Source organism: Habropoda laboriosa, unplaced genomic scaffold (genome assembly GCF_001263275.1).
Source record: "Habropoda laboriosa isolate 0110345459 unplaced genomic scaffold, ASM126327v1 scaffold291, whole genome shotgun sequence".
Lineage (NCBI taxonomy): Eukaryota > Metazoa > Arthropoda > Insecta > Hymenoptera > Apidae > Habropoda > Habropoda laboriosa.
In genome coordinates, this window is record NW_017100515.1 from 1276211 (window position 1) to 1297313 (window position 21103).

Here is a 21103-nt window from a genome sequence, read left to right on the forward strand (position 1 = left end):
CTTTCACGAGGATGCTATAGAATTTCGATTTTCTTTTGCAATTAACAATTTGTAGAGTACGACGTAATATATGTGATTGTATTTAGCACTTTATTCCTGAATATGCGGTCAACATGTTTCCTAGTCATCAATTTTTTTCCGTATTTTTTTGCAATGAACATTTTGAAGGTAATTTTTACAATAAATCTAAATTGTTATCTTTGTAAAAGTCATTCATGGATGCTCATAAATATTTCATCCTACGTTTGATGCTAAAGATTTATTGTAAACGTTGCACAAATGCGGGAGGAATACGTTTATAGGTGATATTTAGCATCCTTATTTAACTCACGAAGATGACGCGGCGTCTGTTTATGGAATCATTTAGGCAAGTTCTCGTGTATAACTCTTGATATTGCGTTGCAGTCCCATGTAATTAATTATGTGCATTGAACGAAAAAAACGAATTCTCGATTTACAATTTTCTGGGCAGTGAAAAAAAGGAAGAAATTGAATCATTTGCGGAAACCCTTCCTTATTTCTTGGAAGCAACACGTTCGACTTACAATTGAACATATATCGAGTGGAATAGAAAAAGATGGTCGCAAATACTTACGTGCTATTAAAATTCTTTTAACGCCACCTACTGTAACGAACTATTAATTCCAAGTAGAAAAAAAAATCTGACATATTTTTTTTGATCTCACAACATCGAAAAATATCCTACGCTTAGAAATCAATAAAAATTCTAATATTTTCAACTAATACAATTTTCACAAATATTTGCATCCGACACTAAAGAACTGTGGTCGAAGACTGTCCAAGCATATGCCTCGACAATGCAAAAAGGATATCTTTGTTTGATGATGATCCAGGAAATAGCGATCATTATAACACTATTAGAATCATTACGGTATCCTGTAAATAAAAAAGATACAAAAACGTTCGATGTTGGTATGTTCAATGATCAGAATTCAAATTAATGATCAAACATAGATCGATCCTTATCAAGACGGTAATTTTTAGATAAATTAGGCAACCTCGAGAGAATTGCGAATACGCGTTTAGAATGTGATGAGAACGATAATGAGCGGAACATCCCGAGAATACTCGTGTTCTTGGAAACGAAGCCTATGGTCTTTTCGATGGCGCGTTGCGAAACGGACATTGTAAATGATTCATAGTACCCGCGTCCACGTGATCTTATGCGTACGCACCTATCAAGTATTTGTTATTTGCAAATGTGATTTCCCTTGGACGTAAGCACCTTCGACGGTTGAACTGGTTTCTCTCGTTTTATCGATCACAAAGTATAAATCCACTTTCTTTCCAAAAAATAACAAAAATATAATGTTCGATCATTCGTAAAAGCGTATAGGAACATAGCCCCACCATTTTTTTTTCTAAACTCGCAAGTTCCAACGATGACGACATCGTCGATTTTTAAAAATGAAGTTAAACCCTGAATTTTTATGATTTTTTTTAATATATACGCAATAGTTTTTATTTTGGGATTTGCGCATAATCAGTGACGTTGCTTAGAAACTTTTAATTTGTGTCTGCATTAAAAAATTATGAACCTGTTTGACAGTCCGAAGTGACCTTTCCCGTTTCGAAATACATTCGATTACGCAGATGTTCGAGGTACGACGCTCCACAGATAAAAAAGTTTGTCGTAACGCGCGGAATCAGGAAAGAAGAAAAAAAAGAAAAAGAAACGATCCTGCTTCGTTTTTAATCTTCTTTGCCCCTTTCATACTGTCTACACACGCACCTCTTAAGAGGAACTTCGAGCTTCATTGATATATGTTTTGTTTACGAAGCGTGCCAGCTGTCCGAACCAGTTCGCCTTTTCGCACACAGGCTATATAGAGCACGTTGTACGTCAATGTTTACGATACCGAAAATTACCATCTACACTGTTTTTCATTTTTTTCTTTTGATAAAAACTTATCAAAAATTAAGATGTTCCCATTTCAAACGAACGATCATATTTAACGTTTGTATTTTTACCTTTCGGAATTATCACGAACCATCAATACATATGTGATGTCTGTAATTGCGCTGTTTGGTGCATTTCTTTACATAATGATAACGAATATTTTGCACTTACCTGCGTATCGTGTATTATTCATTGCATTCGATATTTGAATACTTCATGGTGATACATGTTCCATGAGACGCACATTTTCGATAAGTCTCACGGTCATAACATTGATGCAATTAAGAACTTATCAATCGTGATCGAGTGACCCGCGTTTGTACGCCACACGATATTTGCATAGGTTATAATTTATTCGCACGAGTCAATTATGTTTTGCTCGGCGTGAAACGGTTCTCTCGATTGTATTCGGCTAAACGAATAATGATTAAAGAGACGACTGAGTTTCTGTTGTTGGTTAGGGACGATCACGTGCAAGATAGCATTTATAATTTCATTTTGATTCTACATAAACACGTAGCAATGCATTGCAATTTTCAATGCATCTTGTGTAAAGGCTATGCTCGGTTGAATCTTTCCCAGATATTTGAAGGAATTGCAATAAAATGCAAAACAATTATTAATTTAACAATATCTTTTTTTATTCTTAAAAATAATCATTGTTGTTCTACGATGTAGTGGAATATCGTTGAATGATGTGAGATGAAGTGTGAATGAAGTGGGAAATAATGGACTTGAAACGGAAATGAATTAAGAATGGAATAAAGTAGAGTGAAGTGGAAATATTGCAGAGATTAACATAGAATGACGTTAATAAAACAACAATAAATGGACATGAAATGCAGTATGATAATAGTACGTTAAATAACCTTACTGTTTAAACAACAGTTCAGCTTCTTTTGTGAGGTAATAAAGTACTTTACCATGTTTCTAATGATAATCAACATTTCTCTAGGAAGTGAAGCAAACCGAGATACAAATATAAACCGTATCCTATAAGATGTGGTTAGAGATGTTTGGAGATGGATAGCCATTGAAGTGATATTCTCTCTTTTCAACTTCCGTCATTGCTGCGTACGGGAAGTAAGCGTACTGAAACCAACGAGGACGTGGTTTAATAAAATTGTCAAACACGAATCACAGTGAGAAAAGAATTCAAGGAAGAACGAAAAACGACACCGAAGAAATCCTTGGGTCCTTGAAAAATCGCGTCCACTTGTTGCTCTAGAAAATTCCGTTTGTTATTTCGATCAAACCTTTATTTCAATTTTGATAAGTGATTCATCCAGTGCGCGCAGAGAACGACCCCGGGCCAAAAAACAAGACGAATCTCGAGCGGGAAAACAGGTTCGAAAGTTGTTCAGGAATCTTTTTGATTCTTCATCAGCCAGAAGGAACGCGACGAAATGGAATGCAGACACGAAGTCAATCTGTTTTCTCTTTTTTGTTTTTTTTTTTAATCTAAATTTACGAAATAGTACCTAGTTTCCTCAATCATAATTCAAAAATCTTTTAACCTCACTTATTCTTTACTTTAACGCTTGTTCATCTTCTCGCATCTCTCTTCTCTTTACCCTTCGATTATCGATTTCTTCAATATTTCGAAACGGTCGATATGAAATCGAACCTCGACGCGCTCGCAGTTCCTCGAATCGGCCATTAGTAATCTTTAGGAGTTTCATGGATTGTGGTTATGATAAAGACACCGTGTTCTTCCCGACGGGGAAACGTAATTGAAAGAAGAAGAGAGAGAGAGAGAGAGAGAGAGAGAGAGAGAGAGAGAGAGAGAGAGAGAGAAGAGAGAAAAAAGTAAGAAACAGGAGAGGGGAAAAACGAAGAGAGAAAGAAAGAAAGATACATCGTAAAATAAAATGAAGACCATGGGTAGTACCGACATGTTTACACTCCGATGTCGAGACATCGTGGCGTACTATAAATAAACGAGTCCATAGGCGTCGCCAGTGTCTGAGCTTTTTCGAATTATTGCATTTTGCAGGGGACGTACCAGAGAATTGAGTAAAATGTTCGAGCGCCAACCTATCACGAGCGGTCACACAAAGTGTACGAATTAGATGCATTAGCGATTCGTTGAAAAATATTCTTACGGAACACCTGCAACATATACGCACGTAAGTCGAAGGATGCAATTTCTACGCGATATTGCAAATATCTCCAGCGTTCGTAAAACACGTAAAACAGGTATGCGCCGTGCGTAAACGTAACACAACATTCCTGGAAAATTTGGTATGCGCACGGAACATGTTGCTGTTGGCTGGCTGGCTGCTGAACGAAGTGTCCCTTTTTTTCTTTTTTTCTCTCTCTCCTGGGTATACACAAGCTTTATCCAGTCCATGATCTATCGAGAGTTACGCGACGGACACTGCGTTTCTATTAATAACGTTGTTGTGGAAACAGAAGGAAGAGAGAAAAAAAAAAAGAGAGAATCTCTGACAGATCTTCAAACGGCTCAATGTCATCGTTGACGTGATAACCAATGATTTCGCTCTTCTACTCCCCGTTAAAACGACGAATTCTTCGTCCTGGCAATATTTCGTAATCTCGTTCGTCGAACCGTCTCGTGGTACCGTTCAGCACGGCGATAAATTTTTTCCGAAAAGGGAGGAGGGGGGACGTTTAGAAGGAAAGAATCGAAGCTCGACAGAGATTTACATTTTATGCAATTGGATAAACCGCAAGCTCCTGATTCTTTATAGAAGCGTGAAGACAGAGAGTAGAAATGCGAAGTTCGGAGATACGACGATCAACGGGAGAAAATCTCTCAATCTCTTGTTTTATAATTTTTCAGTGGTTAAATGCGTTAAATAAAAAACAATAAAACATTACATATATTTACTATTTAATAGTCCTTCTAATTAAAGTTACCTAATTAAATCTATACCACGAATGTGACTTGTAAGGTAAAGGATTAAATGAGGAATATGAGTTGCAGATATTTTTTACAATCAGTTAAATCGAAGTGACCCAATTTGGAAGAGAAAATCTGGATAATTAAACAGCTATTCTTTAATTAAACAGTTGTCACCGAAGAGAAATTATTGACCTAAATTAGTGAAATTAAGATTCATTATACTGAACTGTCGGAGATAAGTATTTTTAATCCCTCGAATCATATCCTGTTTGCAATAATCACGCGTCCACGTGCGATAGTAGATAGTTTCAAAATCTTTTTTATTGTTCAATAGAAAAAAAACGTTCAGTTAAGATACATTTATGCAACGGGGTGCATGTCTCAAGATTACATTCGATCGCCTCTTATCGGATTGTATTTTTACAGAATTGTTTTATACACAACGGATTAAGCGTGCAATTTTCTAGTACCGCGTAAAAGTGATCGACGCCGAGCAATTGAGACAGCTATTTCAACGGCAAAATCTCCCTAACGTAACGCGACTATTTCACGACAGCCAACCCACGCAATGGTTAAAAAAGAGGTATTTTAGGTTGTGCGTATGAATTTTTCATAACATCTATTCGTTCACATGTATATTAAACAACTTTTTAATGCAAATACCGTGGACCTAGTCTACAGAATAGAATCTTGAACAAGACACATACTATCCCTTTTACGATCAAATAAATTCTTTGTAACAATAAACAAAAAATGATTTAGAGGGCTCAACATTTGTCGAGTAAAGTAAGAAAAATCTTGTGTTTATATAGGGTGTGAAAAAAAAAATCATCAACTTTAGAAGGTAAATCTACACCCCTGAATCCGTGAACGTTTATAAAAAAAAAACTTAACGCAAAATTATTTACAAGATTCAAAGTTAATATTAAATTTTTTTTTTGCATTAACATATTCTACTTGATAAAAAGGGAAAAAGTTTAAAAAGTTAATAGTTTCCGAGATAAAAATTTATGTTATGACTACCTAATTTTCGTGAATCACCCCTTAGAGTAGTTGAATATTCGTTCACATTTTAGAGGACACCCTATATATCCCAAAACGCAGCATGTCATCCAGTCGGCCTTGCAGAACCGTAAATAATAAAGCTACTCAGGGGATAACCGTGTCAAATTCGCTGTATTTTCGGCTGCACTCCCATTCTCCGGATCTCGAAGACCGCCGCCAATGGAGCGTATCCGCAATTATTGCGTCAGCTATCGCGAAGCACACCGCCGGTGATTGGCCGGTTCCGAAGAGCGGGAAATCCCCGTTGAAACCTGCTCTTCCGCGCTGTCCGTCCCCGCGGTACTCCCGCTGACGTCTTTCGCGTCACCACATCGGCCTGGCGACGCCGTATTCGTCAGAGACATTCCGGCGACCGGTGATCAGTATCGCGCTACGCGACATCGCCGTAACGTCGTGCATTTCATCGAAGTGTATTTCTGTTCAGACCCTTTCGATTTTATTCCTGACGAACTGTGATAATAGTTGTTGGCAATAGTCTGTGACACATATTCGATGTTTGTTTGAAACACTACGATAACACCCGCGAATAACACTATATTGTTACGTTCGAACGATATCGTCGCTATTCGAAAATCGAGTGAACTGAAAAATGGATCCGTTTGATAGTTACGATAGGACTGACTTACCTGAGGTGAGTTATTATTTATAGGGAGAAATTTATTCGTGTCACATGTTGTTTTCGATTTCGAATGAAAATGGTTTTGTACAATGATGCTTTAGTGAAGGGTTATTTAATTTTTGGACGGGATCGTTGCTTGTTTATTTGGCTGTCTTTCGCGGAAAAAGAGTGCACGAGTTTCACGTGCTAACGGAGTACGAGAGGCCTTTTTTCGCTATGCTGCGCCGTTGGCGCGTCGTTTGTGTTCCGTAATGAACTTTCTAAGAAAATGGATGTGTTTTTCCAAGTGATGTTTATGTAAGGGAAAACCCGTGGCTGCAAAACATTTGGGGAAATCCTGCCATTTAATTTGTACGCGTATGGTATTAAAGATAAGCTTTAAAGCGACTTGAAAGTATGACACAGTAAATTGAACTAGTAAATAAACTGCGATCGTTGCAACAAAGGAATATGATTAAAAAGTAGATTTGAATGAAAAAAGTAATGTTAAAAGTCATAAAATATTACAAACGCAGAAAAGATTAAAGAAATGTAACAACTCTTTTGCTACAGTTACAATAATTTATTGTAACTGTTTTTAATGTACAACATAAAGTATAGAAATAATTGCTTAAAGTAAAAGTCGCATTTCCACAAAAAGTGCATCTGATCAAAGGGGACACGATAACTTGATCGTCGATATTACACGAACATTCGCACTTTGGTAAGAAATAAATGCGTTTGTAGATTTAGCGAAATGATTTGTGAGAATAATAAAATTTTACTGATTCTGCGAAACGGTACAATATTTCCAATGATATCGTATCAGTTGCATCGGCACAGTGAATTATTGCATGAATGTGGATACAGTTGGCGGTAGGAAAATTTAACTGATAGACAAGACAAAGTGTCCACTCAACGCTGCACAAATTTAGTAGCGCCACTTGTGCGTTAAAATAGGTGCGTTTACATGTAAATAGATCGTTGATAGTTGAACAGGTGATGATATATCGATGCAAAATTTAGGTAGCCATATTCGTTACATATTTGGAAGCCAAAACTTAAAATACATTCTCCGTTTTGAGCGTACAAATATAAAAAAAGAAAAGAATAGTAAAAATAAATTTCGGTATATAGGAAAATTGATAGAACTTCAAACGACAATGTTGCTTATCTCTTAATTGCCATTAAGTAACAATGATACACGTTAATTCACCAATCTGCGATGTTATTATCATTTACTGCATCCTTGACTTTGCGTAAAGTGTACAAAGCCACGTAATGTGTACTTGGAAAAAAAAAAAAATGTTCGAAACAACGGTCTGCGGTTATTTATTGCAAGTTGCCGATACTTGTTCCGTGAAGATATTCCACTTATAATCACGACGTATATACCTCGTCTCCTTTGCTTGAACACAAGCTAGCTCTGGGTAGAACGAGATTGCAACGATCTCGTTTTTCTTTAGTCCCGTGTGATAAAAAGAGACGGGGCGTTTAAAGACGCCAACAAGGTCATTAACGTAGAAACCCGACTTTGTTTCGGATTTGTTTGTCATGCGTTACGTTTTGCTTGCAGGTGTACCCTTCGTTCCTAAATCTTCACGAAGACGATGATCATTTGTTGCTGGACATGGACTCGTTGGTCACGAGAAAAACCAACGCTCTAACTACGCGTAGTTACGAACCAACTCGGAAAAAATGTAACTTCGGTAATTATCGAAAAAAATTTGTAATTAAAAAAAAAAAGTATCTCAATATTTTTGCACATCATCATGGTGGCACTATCGTTATAAGTATGTATATGTATGTACAATGTTTGAAAACATTGAAAGTAAAAAAATTTGAGTGAATACTGTTACATAAAATAATCGAAATATATTTCAATAGCAACTTGACGCATTGTCCATTTTTGTCGTGTATTAATTTTGTCATACGATCACGCGTTTAACAGGTGACGAAAATAATGAAATCGATGGTACCGGTTGGTCGTACAAACCTATCAGAAACTGGTGTCAAGAGGAAACAATAAATTGGTTGATGTTTGCGGCATCTGATATCGGACAACCGTACAGTATGATTCAACACAGTCTCGCGCTGCCGGGAAATGAGCTGGTTACCTTTACCAAAGAGGATTTTATCAATCACGATCCCGCGTATGGAGCACGACTCTATGACCTACTCCACTCTCAGCATATCTCAACTATATGTACGTAATTACTATTGCGCGGCATGTTGATAACGAGGATAATAGTGTAGTAAACTATATTACTAAATAAATATCGGATTACACGGCATAACGTTACTTCTCCTGTACCTCAGTTTTTATTGTATCAATCGTCGTTAACAGCCAGTAAAAACGAAGGTACATATGATTACAGCTTCATCATTAGATCCTATTCACCCTCCTTTTGAAGATGAATACACGCGGATTAATTCCAACAGTACATCAGGTAATATATTCTTTAAATTTTAATTATATTTCTTGAAAGAATAATAGTTCTTTTTTCCCGTATATTCTATGATCTATTTAAATTCATAATTTTTATAGATGCAGAATCAGATAATAACAGTATTGATATTTCCACTACCAAACGAACACCAGGCAGGCCAAAAATAGTAAAACAGAAGAAAAATTGTAGGTATTCGTATGAACGAATTTTTGTCGACAATTTTGTTGCTTGATGAAATTCACGTAATGATACTTACAGCCACCAGTCAGGGAAAGCTTTGGGAGTTCATCAGGGACCTATTACGTAATCCAGAAACGTGTCCAAGTTTAATCTGTTGGGAAGATTATCCTCAAGCGAAATTCCGATTCGTTAAGAGCGACGAAGTAGCGAAACGATGGGGTTCAAGAAAAGGGAACACCAAAATGACGTACGAAAAATTGAGCCGAGCTATGAGGTAACTGTTCTGTCATTTATGACTTCGTTTCATTTCACAATTACGTAACTTGTATACATTTGTTTAACATAAAAATGTTAATTCCTTTCAGGTATTATTATAAAAGTAAAATCTTCCAACCTGTTCTTGGCCGAAGACTGGTTTACCAATTTGGACCAAATGCAAAGGGTTGGCAAACCGACAACCCAAATTTTCGGTATTAATCTACTTATCGTTGTGCAGGGATTCTTTTGGGGTCTCGTTCATTATAAAAATTGTACAGAAAGTGAATACAACGATTGTGATCAATTGTATAAATGTCACATACAGAATATATCGTAAAATAGTTCAGGGAAAAAGAATATTTTGGTCGCCATCTTTATCAATACATTGTAACTATAGATTCATATTTTGATACCGGAAATGATATTGAAAGTATTTTATTAATCGAAACAAAGCATCAGTCTGCGATCGACAATTGTAAAAGACTAAGAAAAAAAGATCTAGTATTATATGTGATACATACTGACTAGATTTAAATAACGTGAGAACAGTATGAATGAATAAAAATGTTGAAGTTTTTTCACACTTTTGTATGTATGACTGAACAAAGTGAATGTAAATCAATGTAGTCTTGTAAGATTTTCTCGATTTATTTGATTTTAAGCATTTCGTAATAGATCGTTTACTTATGTAAAAGTATACATATTTTAATCAAGGAAGGCGATAATTCTCCTGACTTACAATCAAATAAATTTACTATTACTTATTTTTTTATATCCCAGAGTTGTATTACATACCTTAAATTGGAAGCATGAGTACTTTTTAAATTGTTTCCTAGCTAAACAAACTGCAGAGCAATTTTAAAAGAGGAAATTAAATTGCCTTACAACAGTTTTACAAGCGATGCAACGCCATCTTGAATCTTTCCTATAGAATAATTCTCAAGGGGATCGAGTAAAAGTAGTTGTATTATTTTGTTTATAAATCATGTAAGATAGAGTACCGGACTTAATTTGTATTATATCGATTGATTGTATTTTCGTAAACGATTTATAATAAAATTTGGATACTTATTCTACAATAGCACATGCAAGGAAGCTGGCAAAAATATTTGTATTTAAAGAAATTCTGGACGATTCGATTTTTCGTTAACAATTGTTAAATATCGAAATTCAAGATACATAGTATCGCGACGGAAAAAGATGTACGAGTAAAAGCATGCATAGTTTCTTTTTAATCAATTCATCGAAGTTGTTAGTAGGATTCTTAAGTTATATATTTAAATTGAGCGAACTTCGAAATCGTTGTTTTTATAATAGAAGCGTAACAAGAATCCTGGTTGCACTTATACTTGATTAGTTTTCTAAATATGGAAAGTTGTGTGTAATTATCATCAAAATAAGTTTCATGCGACTATTAGGACTAATTTCGTTTTAGATTAAAGTGTCATTATCCAGATTAACGAAGTATTCATGCAACCAGGTATGTACTTAAATACTTCTTTTATTACTATTGTAAAAACTTTTTACACAATTCCACGAAGCCGTAAAATAAAATGCTATCGTCTCACTTTACTCGTGAACTACTTAATATCCCGAAACGTTAACTCTAAGCTCAATTATAAATGTAGGTTCAACGACTATGAAAAGGCACAAATCGTAAACAATCACTATCGTAAAGTACGCGTTAATCGTGACGGTATCGTATAGAAAGAATATGCGTTGTGCTTATGCAAAATATCTTACGGAAATAATCAACGTGATCTTTGGTTAAAAAATACCATAAAATAACGTAAAAAAAAATCTTACAGTCTGTTTATATCTACGTTCATTGCAGAAATCGAAGCTTTTGATGTATATGAGATTAAGTATGATTTCTACGTTTCAAAGGCTTCAAAATGTAAATATCGTAGTGTCATATAAAATGCGAGTACCGAACAGTTTATCCTACGTTTTTGAACCGCGTTTAACCTATCGTAACTTTTAATGATAGTCATCAACAGTATTATATAGCCAGCAAGCTGTTATGGACCCTATGTTTTTTTTTAATTTTCTGGCACTTACGTTTATTAAGTGGACTTTAAAGCGAATGTCGATGACTTATTCTAAGCAATAAACTTGGCTAGTGTTCTTAATATGGATTATAACCATGAGCGCTCGGATATTTGTAACATGTCTACGGCAAATTAGTTTACCTCGTAAAATTTCCCCTGTAATAAAACATTATATTTAATTTTATATTCGTTAATCGATAATCTTTAATCAAATATTTATTTAACCTACCCTCTGTAATGCTAATAGGCTCACTCAATGAAAATACTGTTTGCTTCCAATGCGTCGGGGATGAGTGTGGTCCTGTACTAAAATGAACTGGATTGTCCAAGTCGAAAAAGACATCAAAATAGCCAACGATCGCTGTTAACGATCCAGTCTTTTTTACTTTGAACTCGAATGGCGATGAAAAATTCACACAATCCTTTGTTACTTTATACAAATCGAACGATTGAATTTCAACAGTGCTTGTTATTAATTCATCGACTTTACAAATTTCCAGATTCGGTTCACGTACAGCTTCCGCTTTCATACAACTCATTTTAAAACCATACACATTCAACCAGTAATCAATGAGTTTGACGTATCTTCCTGTATAATTTTGTATTCAATAAGCAATAAAATATTAAGTTCAAAATATTTTACAGATATGTTTAAAAATACATACTAGTATCTCCACTTCCCACAATGCTAAGTGTACATCTGTTAGGAAGAAGTATTCCACCAGGAGCTAAATAGTGATCCCTGGCATATATCACTGTATCTAACATACCCTCGAATAAAAGGAAATAACCCATCCATTCAGACAAAATCACATCTACTTTATCTTCGTCGAGATTAATGTCTTCAAGACGACCTTTTTGCAATGTAATAATATCACCCAAATCGTTTTCTCTATGGTTAAAAAGGATTTTATTAGTATATAATGGAATTCTACTTCAATTTTAATTATGGAGAAGTTAATAAATAGTGTATATACCTAATTATATCAATTGCGTGATATATTATATCTGATTGATCAACACTGATCACTTTACGGCATCCAGTTTTTGCTGCAAACATAGACAGAATGCCAGTTCCACAACCAACATCCAGTACCACAGAATTACTAAATCTATTTGCATTTGTTAATAATGCATCTCTATAACTTTCTGTTCGTACTTTGTCCTACAAAAGAATAGTATTTATAAATCTATTAATTTTCATAAGAAAAAACTTTTATTTACTTACAGTTAACATCTCATGATGTATGGCAAAATGACTGTATGCTTTAAAGTAACCTTTGTCAACATTACAATTAGAATTGCCAGAAGGACTAACAGTATTGTTTTCATCTAAATCACCATCTAGGACCAGCTTCTGTGCTTTTTCTACCATTTCATCTATTTGCTGAAAATGAACATGTCTGAATACATTGTTTGTCTGTTACAAAGATCAGAAGTTTTATGTATAAATACCTGTTTTGCCAAGTAACATGCTAATTCATCTTGTTCCAACTGTGCTCTAAGTCTTTGTATTGTTCTCTGTAATTCAGCAAAATGTGCCTCAGACAATGTAACACAACCATTTTCAGAATTTACTGTATATGCAATAGGCTTCGTTGTTTTCTCTTCTAAATCTTCAATGTCTTTACATGTACAAATAATGAATTAATTTAAAAAATATAATGTTTATTGAACTTACTTATATGTATACTCACCAAACATCAACCAGGGGTCATCTTTTATAACAGGCCTTAAATACTCATCACTCTCCCATGTTTTTATGTTTAATGCATTTAACTGATCAGGCAAGACATTTTTATGTCTGATAAAATTGATCAACTTAATGTACGAATAAGTGTCTAAATAATGTTTCATTATAAAATTTTTTAAATCAAATCTATGTGATGCTACAAGATGTTCTAATGCCATAGAGGTATTGTTTGTAACTTCATTACAAAAAAGGCACGGTATAGATTCAAAATCTTCTGTCACCTCATCCCAATCATCACCACTATCATCATCACTATCACCATCACTTTTTGCATCCATTTCACACTCATAATCATCTTTCGAAGGAATGACTGAAAAATAAAAATTATTAGAAAGAATCTATTTTATGTAAAATATTCCTAATAAAATTAAAATATTACATTAAAGTGTAGGAAAAGATATTTCATGATTTACAAGTTTATTGAAATGAATTTAAAATAAACCCCTTTTAAGTTATCTTTAACTTGAATAAATACAAGTAAAATTTCTGAAACAATTAAAATATAATATATAATTCTGAGGACTACAAATGATCACAGTTGATTTTACACAATATATTCAAGTATGTAAACTGAAAAATCGTATCAGTACCTTGATCCGTCATTTTGCAATTAATTATATCAAGCAATATGCAACAGTTGTTATTTTAGAAAGAAGAAAATTCAAAATTTCAAGGTTAGAGGTCTGTACACGTTCGACTCATCCGTACACGTGCAGAAGCAGGCAAAACCTCTGGCCTAATGTCAAATCTATATTCCTTATATTGATTCCACTCAGCACTCAAATGCACTTGACTTTTTAAAGTTTTTTTTTATCCTGCTACTGTATCTTGTGTTGAAATTGGAACACTTTCCCCGAACCATAAAGAAGCTTCTATTCTTTGTATGTTATATTTAATTCTTAATAAACATTGAAATATAATGTTTTTTTTATACATTTTAGAAAAAATTAATAAATTTCGATACTCTTTTTAACATAAAATATAATACAATTTTTGAATTAATAATTGCATCCAGCAATTTGAAATTTGGTTAGGTACAACAATGGTTTATTATAGGTTGATGGCAGATACAAGTTCAATTCAAAATCTGTAAAATGAATGGGCAAATAGTGGGATAGTTGATGATCAATTGTTGATCTTGTTTCATTTAATAATTTCTCATTCATTTCGCTCGGAACACAACAATGATGTTTCCTCCGGAAATATGGGAACAAATACTTATATATGTCGACTCGGTGGTGCTTATAAATTTGAAAATAGTTTGCAAATGTTGGAATGAAATTATTAACAAAATTCTAAAGGTCTGTCTATGTACGCACGTATTTATTTATATGAACGATTTGTACGTTATAATACTATGTATAGTATTTATTAGAAACATTTGAATTTAAATTTGTAATTAGTTTTAATTAATTCTTTTTAGCAAAGTGATGTATGGTATAAATTGTGCCAAAATCAAATACCTGAACATTTTTGGACTACCTTGTGTGAGACATTGTGCCCAAATCAATTTTATGTTAATTTTCATGAGAAGAATGATGCTAAATTTTGGATGGCGGTATACAAATTATGGATTAAATGCAAAAATTTAATAAAATGTGATACACAAATTACTTGTATTGAACCACTACTGAAAAATCCTTCCTCAGAATATATTACATGTATAGACACTTGTGGTAATGAAATACACTTGTACATTGTGGATGCAATGTTATAATTAACATTTATAATAAATCTTTTTTATAGGAAGTATAATAGCAATGGGCACATCAGAGGGTTTTGTTTATTTTTATGACATAAGCAATTTATCTAGAAGCACAAAATGTGTAGTTGATCACATGGAATATATAAGAAAAGTACAACTCCTTAGAGATGGTAGATAGAAATTTTAGAAAATAAATCTCACAAATGCTTTTAATTAATTGCTTATACTTTTTAGGAACAGATATTGTTTGTATATCTTGTTCTATAAATGATCACATAACATTTTGGCATGTTAATTCATTGAATCTTATTGATAGGACCCATGGAAAAATAATTTGGTATGATTTAGAAAGTATAAAAATATAATTAAGATAATAATTACAGCCACTATTAAATATTAAACATTAAATAGTACAAGTTACAGTTTCTGTTATATTGCCACAAACAATATGATAAGAATTGAAGGATCAATAGCCAGAACAATGTATGATTTTGGTAGAAATACCATCCTTGCTGTTGGTGCAAGTAACAATAAGGTAATAATAATAGAGAAACTATATAGAAGTTATACAGATTATCAATAGATAAGATTATACAGATTATAAATTATATTTAATAGTTTTACTATTTAAATAAAAATGTTACAATCAAGGTACTTATTTATATGGAAGGAGGATATTATGTACATATAACTTTGGATGAAGACAAAAGGAATTATACTTGTACATGTGCTCAACCACTAAATATGAGAATTCGTTCTTATTATATATTTAAATCAGATATAGTTGTCTGTATTACAGGTAAGAGAATATGTATTCTAAATAAATTTGTTCATATCAAATTTGTATTGAAGTATCTCAATGTTGTAGAATATGGATATTTAGGTTTTTTGGAAAGTGGAAAAGAATGGAAAGTTCATAATGTATTTCCAATTTTACATGGTACACCTACTGCAGTTCTAGTATATGCACATGTACTCATTGTGGGTTTAGATTCAGGTAATTTTTGTCATCTAACTCACTTAAACTGTATCAAATAGTTATTGTTTTCAGGAAATGTTCATATATATTATATAAACGATTTTGGAAAAATTAATTTCAACATTACCAACTCCAAGAAATTGACGCTCGACACTACTGCTGTTATTTCGTTGAATATAATGGTTCACGTCGAGGAATTTTTATATTTAATTGTTGCTTACAGTAAAAAATTCTACATCGTTAAGTTTATTTAATACACTTTCATTATTTAAATAATTTAATTTCAAGTATTTTAAATGTAAAACATGTAAAATATTCAGAGTACATTCAGTTCCGTATAATCAATTACGTACGAACGTTGTTAATAAATATTTTTGTTGTCAAAATTTGTACTATAAAATATATTGTGATATTAAAAGTAATAGAAAAATTGTTATACTTTATAATTGTGTGCTGTTCCAGTTCCGTATATGGCATCCCATTCTGCATAAGCCGTTAAACTTGATTCTGATACACTAGGACGCATATGTATCAATGCTTCCTTAAAGTCATCAAGTGTTACCTGTCTAACATCTTCTTTTCTAATATCTTCCAGTTGGCTAAATGGGATACTTCTAATCGGTCCCATACTAGCTTCTTTGCATAAATTAGACATATCTGCTCCTGAATATCCTTGTGACTGTTCAGCTATATTGTTAACTTCTTCTTCAGAAAGATTATGCGGAATTGTTATTAATAAATTATTGACGATCTGTTTTCGAGCTTGAAATTCCGGTAGAGGAACGTAGAGTCTTTTAACGAGTCGTCTGCGTGCTGCCTCGTCCAGTTCCTGAGGTCTGTTCGTTGCTCCTACAATTAAAATACGATCTTCTTCCGCAGTTGCTGCTCCATCTAATTGTACTAAAAATTCAGTTTTTAATCTCCTAGAACTCTCGTGTTCGGTCTCGGATCTTTGAGTGAGCAATGAATCTATTTCATCCACGAAAATAACGGATGGTTGATAAACTCTGGCAACAGCGAATAATGCTCTAACCATCTTCTCTCCTTCTCCTATCCATTTTGAAGTCAAAGAGCTAGCAGATATTGAAAAAAATGTCGACTTGCTTTGTGATGCTATGCATTTGCCTATTAGTGTTTTTCCTGTACCTGGTGGGCCAAACAATAAAATTCCTTTGGGGGGTCTGCGTAAACCAGTAAAAATATCAGGTCTCAACATAGGATATACAACTACTTCCTTGATAATTTTCTTTGCATATTCTAGACCAGCTATATTATCCCAAGAAATAGTTGTCTTTGAATCCATTATTTCATTCTTTATCAATTCAACCATTTTTGGCTCTATATTTTTTAATCTTTCATCTTCTATGTCCATGGTATCAGTTTCATTATTATACATATTTCCTTGACCTTGCTGAGCTTTCTCCTTTTCTCGTTTAAATGGACAAACAAACTGAGAATTAATTGATGCTTTACCACCTAAAGTTTTCTTCTGCATTGGCCTGTTAGCCTTTATTTGTTGTACACTTAATTCATCTCTAGCAGTCTTGAAGGAGTTCAACTTATTTTTAGTATCAGAATCTTCTTCATTTTGCTGAACAGAAACTTGTGATTTCGATTTTGCATTATTTTTATAAAAATTCGATGGTTCATGATTATTTTTAAACTTCTTAAATGATTCTTCCTTAGAAAATTTAGTGTATGATTTAGGCTCAAATTTAACAGGTCTTTGTTGTACAGGGCTTTGACTTTTCTGATTCACAGGGTAAGATTTAGCTCTTTGAAGTTTACTATAACTTACTTGTACACTCAGATTCTCATCTACAGACCTAGTTGATGACAAAGAAGATGTTCCTACTTCGTGCAGTATGTTATCCTCAAGTTTTCCTTTACTGTTTATACTTGGACCTGGGCTAAGTTTTGGTGTTGCAGGAGTACTGACTTTTCTGTTTCTTACTGCTGTTTCTTTATTTTTCCATATATTTATAATATTCTCTATATGCCTGTTACTGAATACTCTTCTATGACATGGCATAGTATTATTGTCTTGGCAAGGCAGAGGTTTTACAAAATTTAGTGCTGTATCTACATTACATAAACCAGACTTCCATTTCTGTGGATTGTTAGTAGTCTTTGATATTTGTAGTCTAACTTGTTTCCAATAGTTATTTACACCATCTCTCTTTTCCATTAGATCTTGATAATCTTCCAAGTTTCTTTGAAGTAAATAAGCAGCTACATCTTCAGATTCACTGTAGAATATAATTTATTTATATACCTGATGAATTATTTATAGCACATAAAGGATAATATGATGAGACTTACAATTGTTTAGCAGTTAAATATTTAATAGCAAGACATCTACGTTCAATGTCTACAATCTCTGTATCATCTTTGTCAGCTTTGGAAAATTTTAAAATATGGTATGCAGCTAGGAAATTATTCTTTATTTTATTAACATCCACATCAGTGGTAGCCATATCTATATTGTAAGAAATATAATATTTCTGCATTTTTTATCATACCAATATTACCAACAAGTAAAGTCAATTGTCATTCATTACCTTTCTCATTCGTTGATTATAAAGGAAGAATGAATTAAATTATCCAAAAGTTCTCCTAAGATTAAAATAAACGGTACAGTAATTATTCATAATAATCCATATTTTCGAAGTGGCAAATTTTGCAGCCTATGCAATGTATACGCAACAGTGTGAAATAATTGTTTTGGAATCACTAGAGCCATCTTATCCATTTTTTTAATGGATTCCACATTACCGACGAATGGTCTCTAAATTATTCGTCATTCAATGAAATACAAACATGAATATAATAGGAATGAAGAGGATAGCAATAACGAAGAGAAACAACGAAACGAATAACGGTAAGCAAGGATAGCACTATAAAAATGAGTTAGACAAGGAAAGGAATAGGGTTAGATAAGGATAGCATTAGAGTAATGAGTCAGGCAAGGAAAGATATAGGGATAGGCAAGGACAGAAAATTTTAAAGGCGAAACTGACGCCATCTCGTGATAGGTGACGCGAACTATGATTTTTTAATAGGAACACAATATCATCAGAGGTATTAAACAAGGATAGCACCAGTGTGCGAGAAGGACAGAGAGAGAACGCTTCCTATTGGTCGGCAGGCCGCCATGCTCCACCTTTCAGGCCCTAAATCGCGTCGTTCGCGAAAAATCATTAATAACTCATTAATTACGATAATTTTGTGAACTTTTAGTATTGAAGAATGAAGAGTGGACCTTCAGCAACTTTCACATACAATTTTTAGTACACTAGACCCTTTCAATAATTAATTATTAACAATTTTAGTGCATGATGTCGGGAACGATACCGCATATCGTAAAGTACCTTTACGGTTTTTCAATAATTTCATAGCTTTCTGCTAAATTCCCATGCAACTAACTGTATTCCTCTAAAAGAGAACTCCTTTGAATACATTCTCATATCATTTTTATTAACATATTCGGGTTAGTTTAGGAGTTATTAAACATAATTTGGAAGCATCCCCTATTCATCGTACTCGTGTACAGTCAACTGTTATAAACAATTGCTAATATCTAATAAACCACATCACTTACGTTTACCAAAATGATTGGGGAATATAAATAAAAGTCCGTTCTACATTCTACACGCATGAAAGTGCATAATTAATCACGCATTTCTATTGAAATAACGAAAATGTGTTACGTTTGAATGCGACGATTATAATACTCGCCTAAAGAATATTATGTAACAATCAAACCACAAGAGAGATGTTAATAGAAATTATATGAGAATGTAGCCGAGGGAGTTACCTTTCAGATGCATACAGTAAGTTGCATGAGAATTTAGTATAAAGCTTTGAAATTATTGAAAAGCCGTAAACGTATATAAACATAAACGGCATCATTCCCGACATCACGTACTAAAATTGTTAATAACTAATTATTGAGAGGGTTTAACGCACTAGAAACTATATGTGAAAGTTGCTGAAGGTCCACACTTCATTCTTCAATTCTAAAAGTTCACAAAATCATCGTAATTATTGAGTTATTAATGATTTTTCACCGTTCGATGTGATTTAGGGCCTGATTGGCGGAGGTCAGAGGCCCGCCAGCCAATAGGAAGCGTTTTCTCTCTGTCCTTCTCGCACACTAGTGCTATCCTTGTCTAATACCTCTGTTTATATTCTGTGTTCCTATTAAAAAGTCGTAGTTCGCGTCACCAAACGCGAGATGGCGTTATTTTCGCCTTGAAAAGTTCCTGTCCTTGTCTAACACTCTATTCCTTTCCTTGTCTAACTCATTTCTCTAATGCTATTCTCGTCTAACCCTATTTCCTTCCTTATCTAACTCGTTTCTACAGTGCTACCCTTGTTTACCGCTATTCGTTTCCTTCTATCTCTTCGTTGTTGCTGTCCTAGATATTCCTATTATATTTAATTGATAATTGGAATCGATTTTTAATTGCTTTAACATTACCAATTAATGTAGACAGTAAAATACAGTTTCTGTCTTATTTTAAAGTACTTCAATTATAGAATAATCAGTGTTTATTGGTAAATAACAATTTAAATAGTAGTTTGCAATTATCAGAAGTATTAAAGATATTTGTTAGACCATTTAACTTGATGAAACAACTGAATTTATGAATTTCGCATTGAATTAACAATTGCACGCAGTAGGCTATTTAGAAATTGCTTACAATTTTTATTTAACATTTACAGTCTATTTATTTCTCCTTTACACACCAAATCCATTTCCTTTTGCAAAAATCCCATTGCTTAAACAATATCTCATTGCAAAATTGAATAGACCAAGCCCGGAAAACCATTAGGAATGCGTTAAAATCGAAAAAATTGAAAAAATCCCGAAGTTCGAGCGCAAACTACGAAAGTTAAGCAAAGATTTCGAAATTCGCTGCACATTGTCGTCGCGTGCAAATGTACTCGAGAATTCCTGGAAAATCACGTCATTGATCGACCTCCTACCATATCATGTTCGCCTATTGCAAAGTCGATTTTAACCTAAAATTTCTCGAAAGTCGAAAATTCTGATTTTGTATTAGGAGAATATGAAGTGAATGGAGGTCGACGTAATTAAGTAGTAATCTCAACCATATCTCGTACGCTCGAATTAAGCCAGTAAGTGGTGCAAGTCAACCATTTTCCCGGAGGCTCGAACTCGTCGGAATCGCTAAGTAGTACAACTCAACCACTTCTCAGACGCACGAATTTTTGCGAAATCAGCAAGCAGCACAGCTCAATCATTTC

The 21103-nt window shown here is 33.6% G+C and overlaps 4 protein-coding genes across 4 annotated transcripts; 2 read left to right on the top strand and 2 right to left on the bottom strand.

Annotated features, from left to right (window-relative positions):
• The first annotated feature begins 6160 nt into the window (after positions 1 to 6160).
• LOC108576451 (ETS-related transcription factor Elf-5-like) lies at positions 6161 to 9882 on the top strand. The gene is made up of 7 exons (XM_017939456.1): positions 6161 to 6486; positions 8030 to 8162; positions 8405 to 8659; positions 8832 to 8903; positions 9002 to 9088; positions 9162 to 9357; positions 9449 to 9882. Exons 1-7 carry the CDS (start codon positions 6445 to 6447, stop codon positions 9558 to 9560), a joined length of 897 nt encoding a protein of 298 aa, XP_017794945.1. The 5' UTR covers positions 6161 to 6444; the 3' UTR covers positions 9561 to 9882.
• Positions 9883 to 11438: 1556 nt separating this feature from the next.
• On the bottom strand, positions 11439 to 13748 carry LOC108576463 (protein arginine N-methyltransferase 1). Its single transcript, XM_017939471.1, has 8 exons — positions 13736 to 13748; positions 13090 to 13455; positions 12848 to 13017; positions 12621 to 12779; positions 12370 to 12557; positions 12058 to 12284; positions 11622 to 11981; positions 11439 to 11548 (listed from the first exon to the last, which is right to left on the bottom strand). Exons 1-8 carry the CDS (start codon positions 13746 to 13748, stop codon positions 11439 to 11441), a joined length of 1593 nt encoding a protein of 530 aa, XP_017794960.1.
• Positions 13749 to 14329: 581 nt separating this feature from the next.
• Positions 14330 to 16083, top strand: LOC108576483. The gene is made up of 8 exons (XM_017939492.1): positions 14330 to 14446; positions 14569 to 14821; positions 14892 to 15020; positions 15085 to 15187; positions 15262 to 15385; positions 15502 to 15649; positions 15719 to 15847; positions 15902 to 16083. Exons 1-8 carry the CDS (start codon positions 14330 to 14332, stop codon positions 16081 to 16083), a joined length of 1185 nt encoding a protein of 394 aa, XP_017794981.1.
• A 179-nt stretch (positions 16084 to 16262) lies between these two features.
• On the bottom strand, positions 16263 to 18306 carry LOC108576366 (fidgetin-like protein 1). The gene is made up of 2 exons (XM_017939339.1): positions 18152 to 18306; positions 16263 to 18078 (listed from the first exon to the last, which is right to left on the bottom strand). The coding sequence occupies exons 1-2, from the start codon at positions 18304 to 18306 to the stop codon at positions 16263 to 16265; spliced, it is 1971 nt and encodes a 656-aa protein (XP_017794828.1).
• Positions 18307 to 21103: the final 2797 nt, after the last annotated feature.

Excerpts from the sequence above, each read along its gene's own strand:
- LOC108576451 (XM_017939456.1), top strand. The coding sequence starts at position 6,445 with ATGGATCCGTTTGATAGTTACGATAGGACTGACTTACCTGAG. Across the intron at positions 6,487-8,029 it reads ATAGGACTGACTTACCTGAG|GTGTACCCTTCGTTCCTAAA; the intron begins GTGAGTTATTAT and ends TTTTGCTTGCAG. Across the intron at positions 8,660-8,831 it reads TCAGCATATCTCAACTATAT|CTTCATCATTAGATCCTATT; the intron begins GTACGTAATTAC and ends ATATGATTACAG.
- LOC108576463 (XM_017939471.1), bottom strand. Across the intron at positions 13,018-13,089 it reads TGACCCCTGGTTGATGTTTG|ACATTGAAGATTTAGAAGAG; the intron begins GTGAGTATACAT and ends GTACATGTAAAG. Across the intron at positions 12,780-12,847 it reads CATGTTACTTGGCAAAACAG|CAAATAGATGAAATGGTAGA; the intron begins GTATTTATACAT and ends GTTCATTTTCAG.
- LOC108576483 (XM_017939492.1), top strand. The coding sequence starts at position 14,330 with ATGATGTTTCCTCCGGAAATATGGGAACAAATACTTATATATGTCGAC. Across the intron at positions 15,386-15,501 it reads TTGGTGCAAGTAACAATAAG|GTACTTATTTATATGGAAGG; the intron begins GTAATAATAATA and ends GTTACAATCAAG. Across the intron at positions 15,848-15,901 it reads CATTGTGGGTTTAGATTCAG|GAAATGTTCATATATATTAT; the intron begins GTAATTTTTGTC and ends TATTGTTTTCAG.
- LOC108576366 (XM_017939339.1), bottom strand. The coding sequence starts at position 18,306 with ATGGCTACCACTGATGTGGATGTTAATAAAATAAAGAATAATTTCCTA. Across the intron at positions 18,079-18,151 it reads TATTTAACTGCTAAACAATT|TGAATCTGAAGATGTAGCTG; the intron begins GTAAGTCTCATC and ends TATATTCTACAG.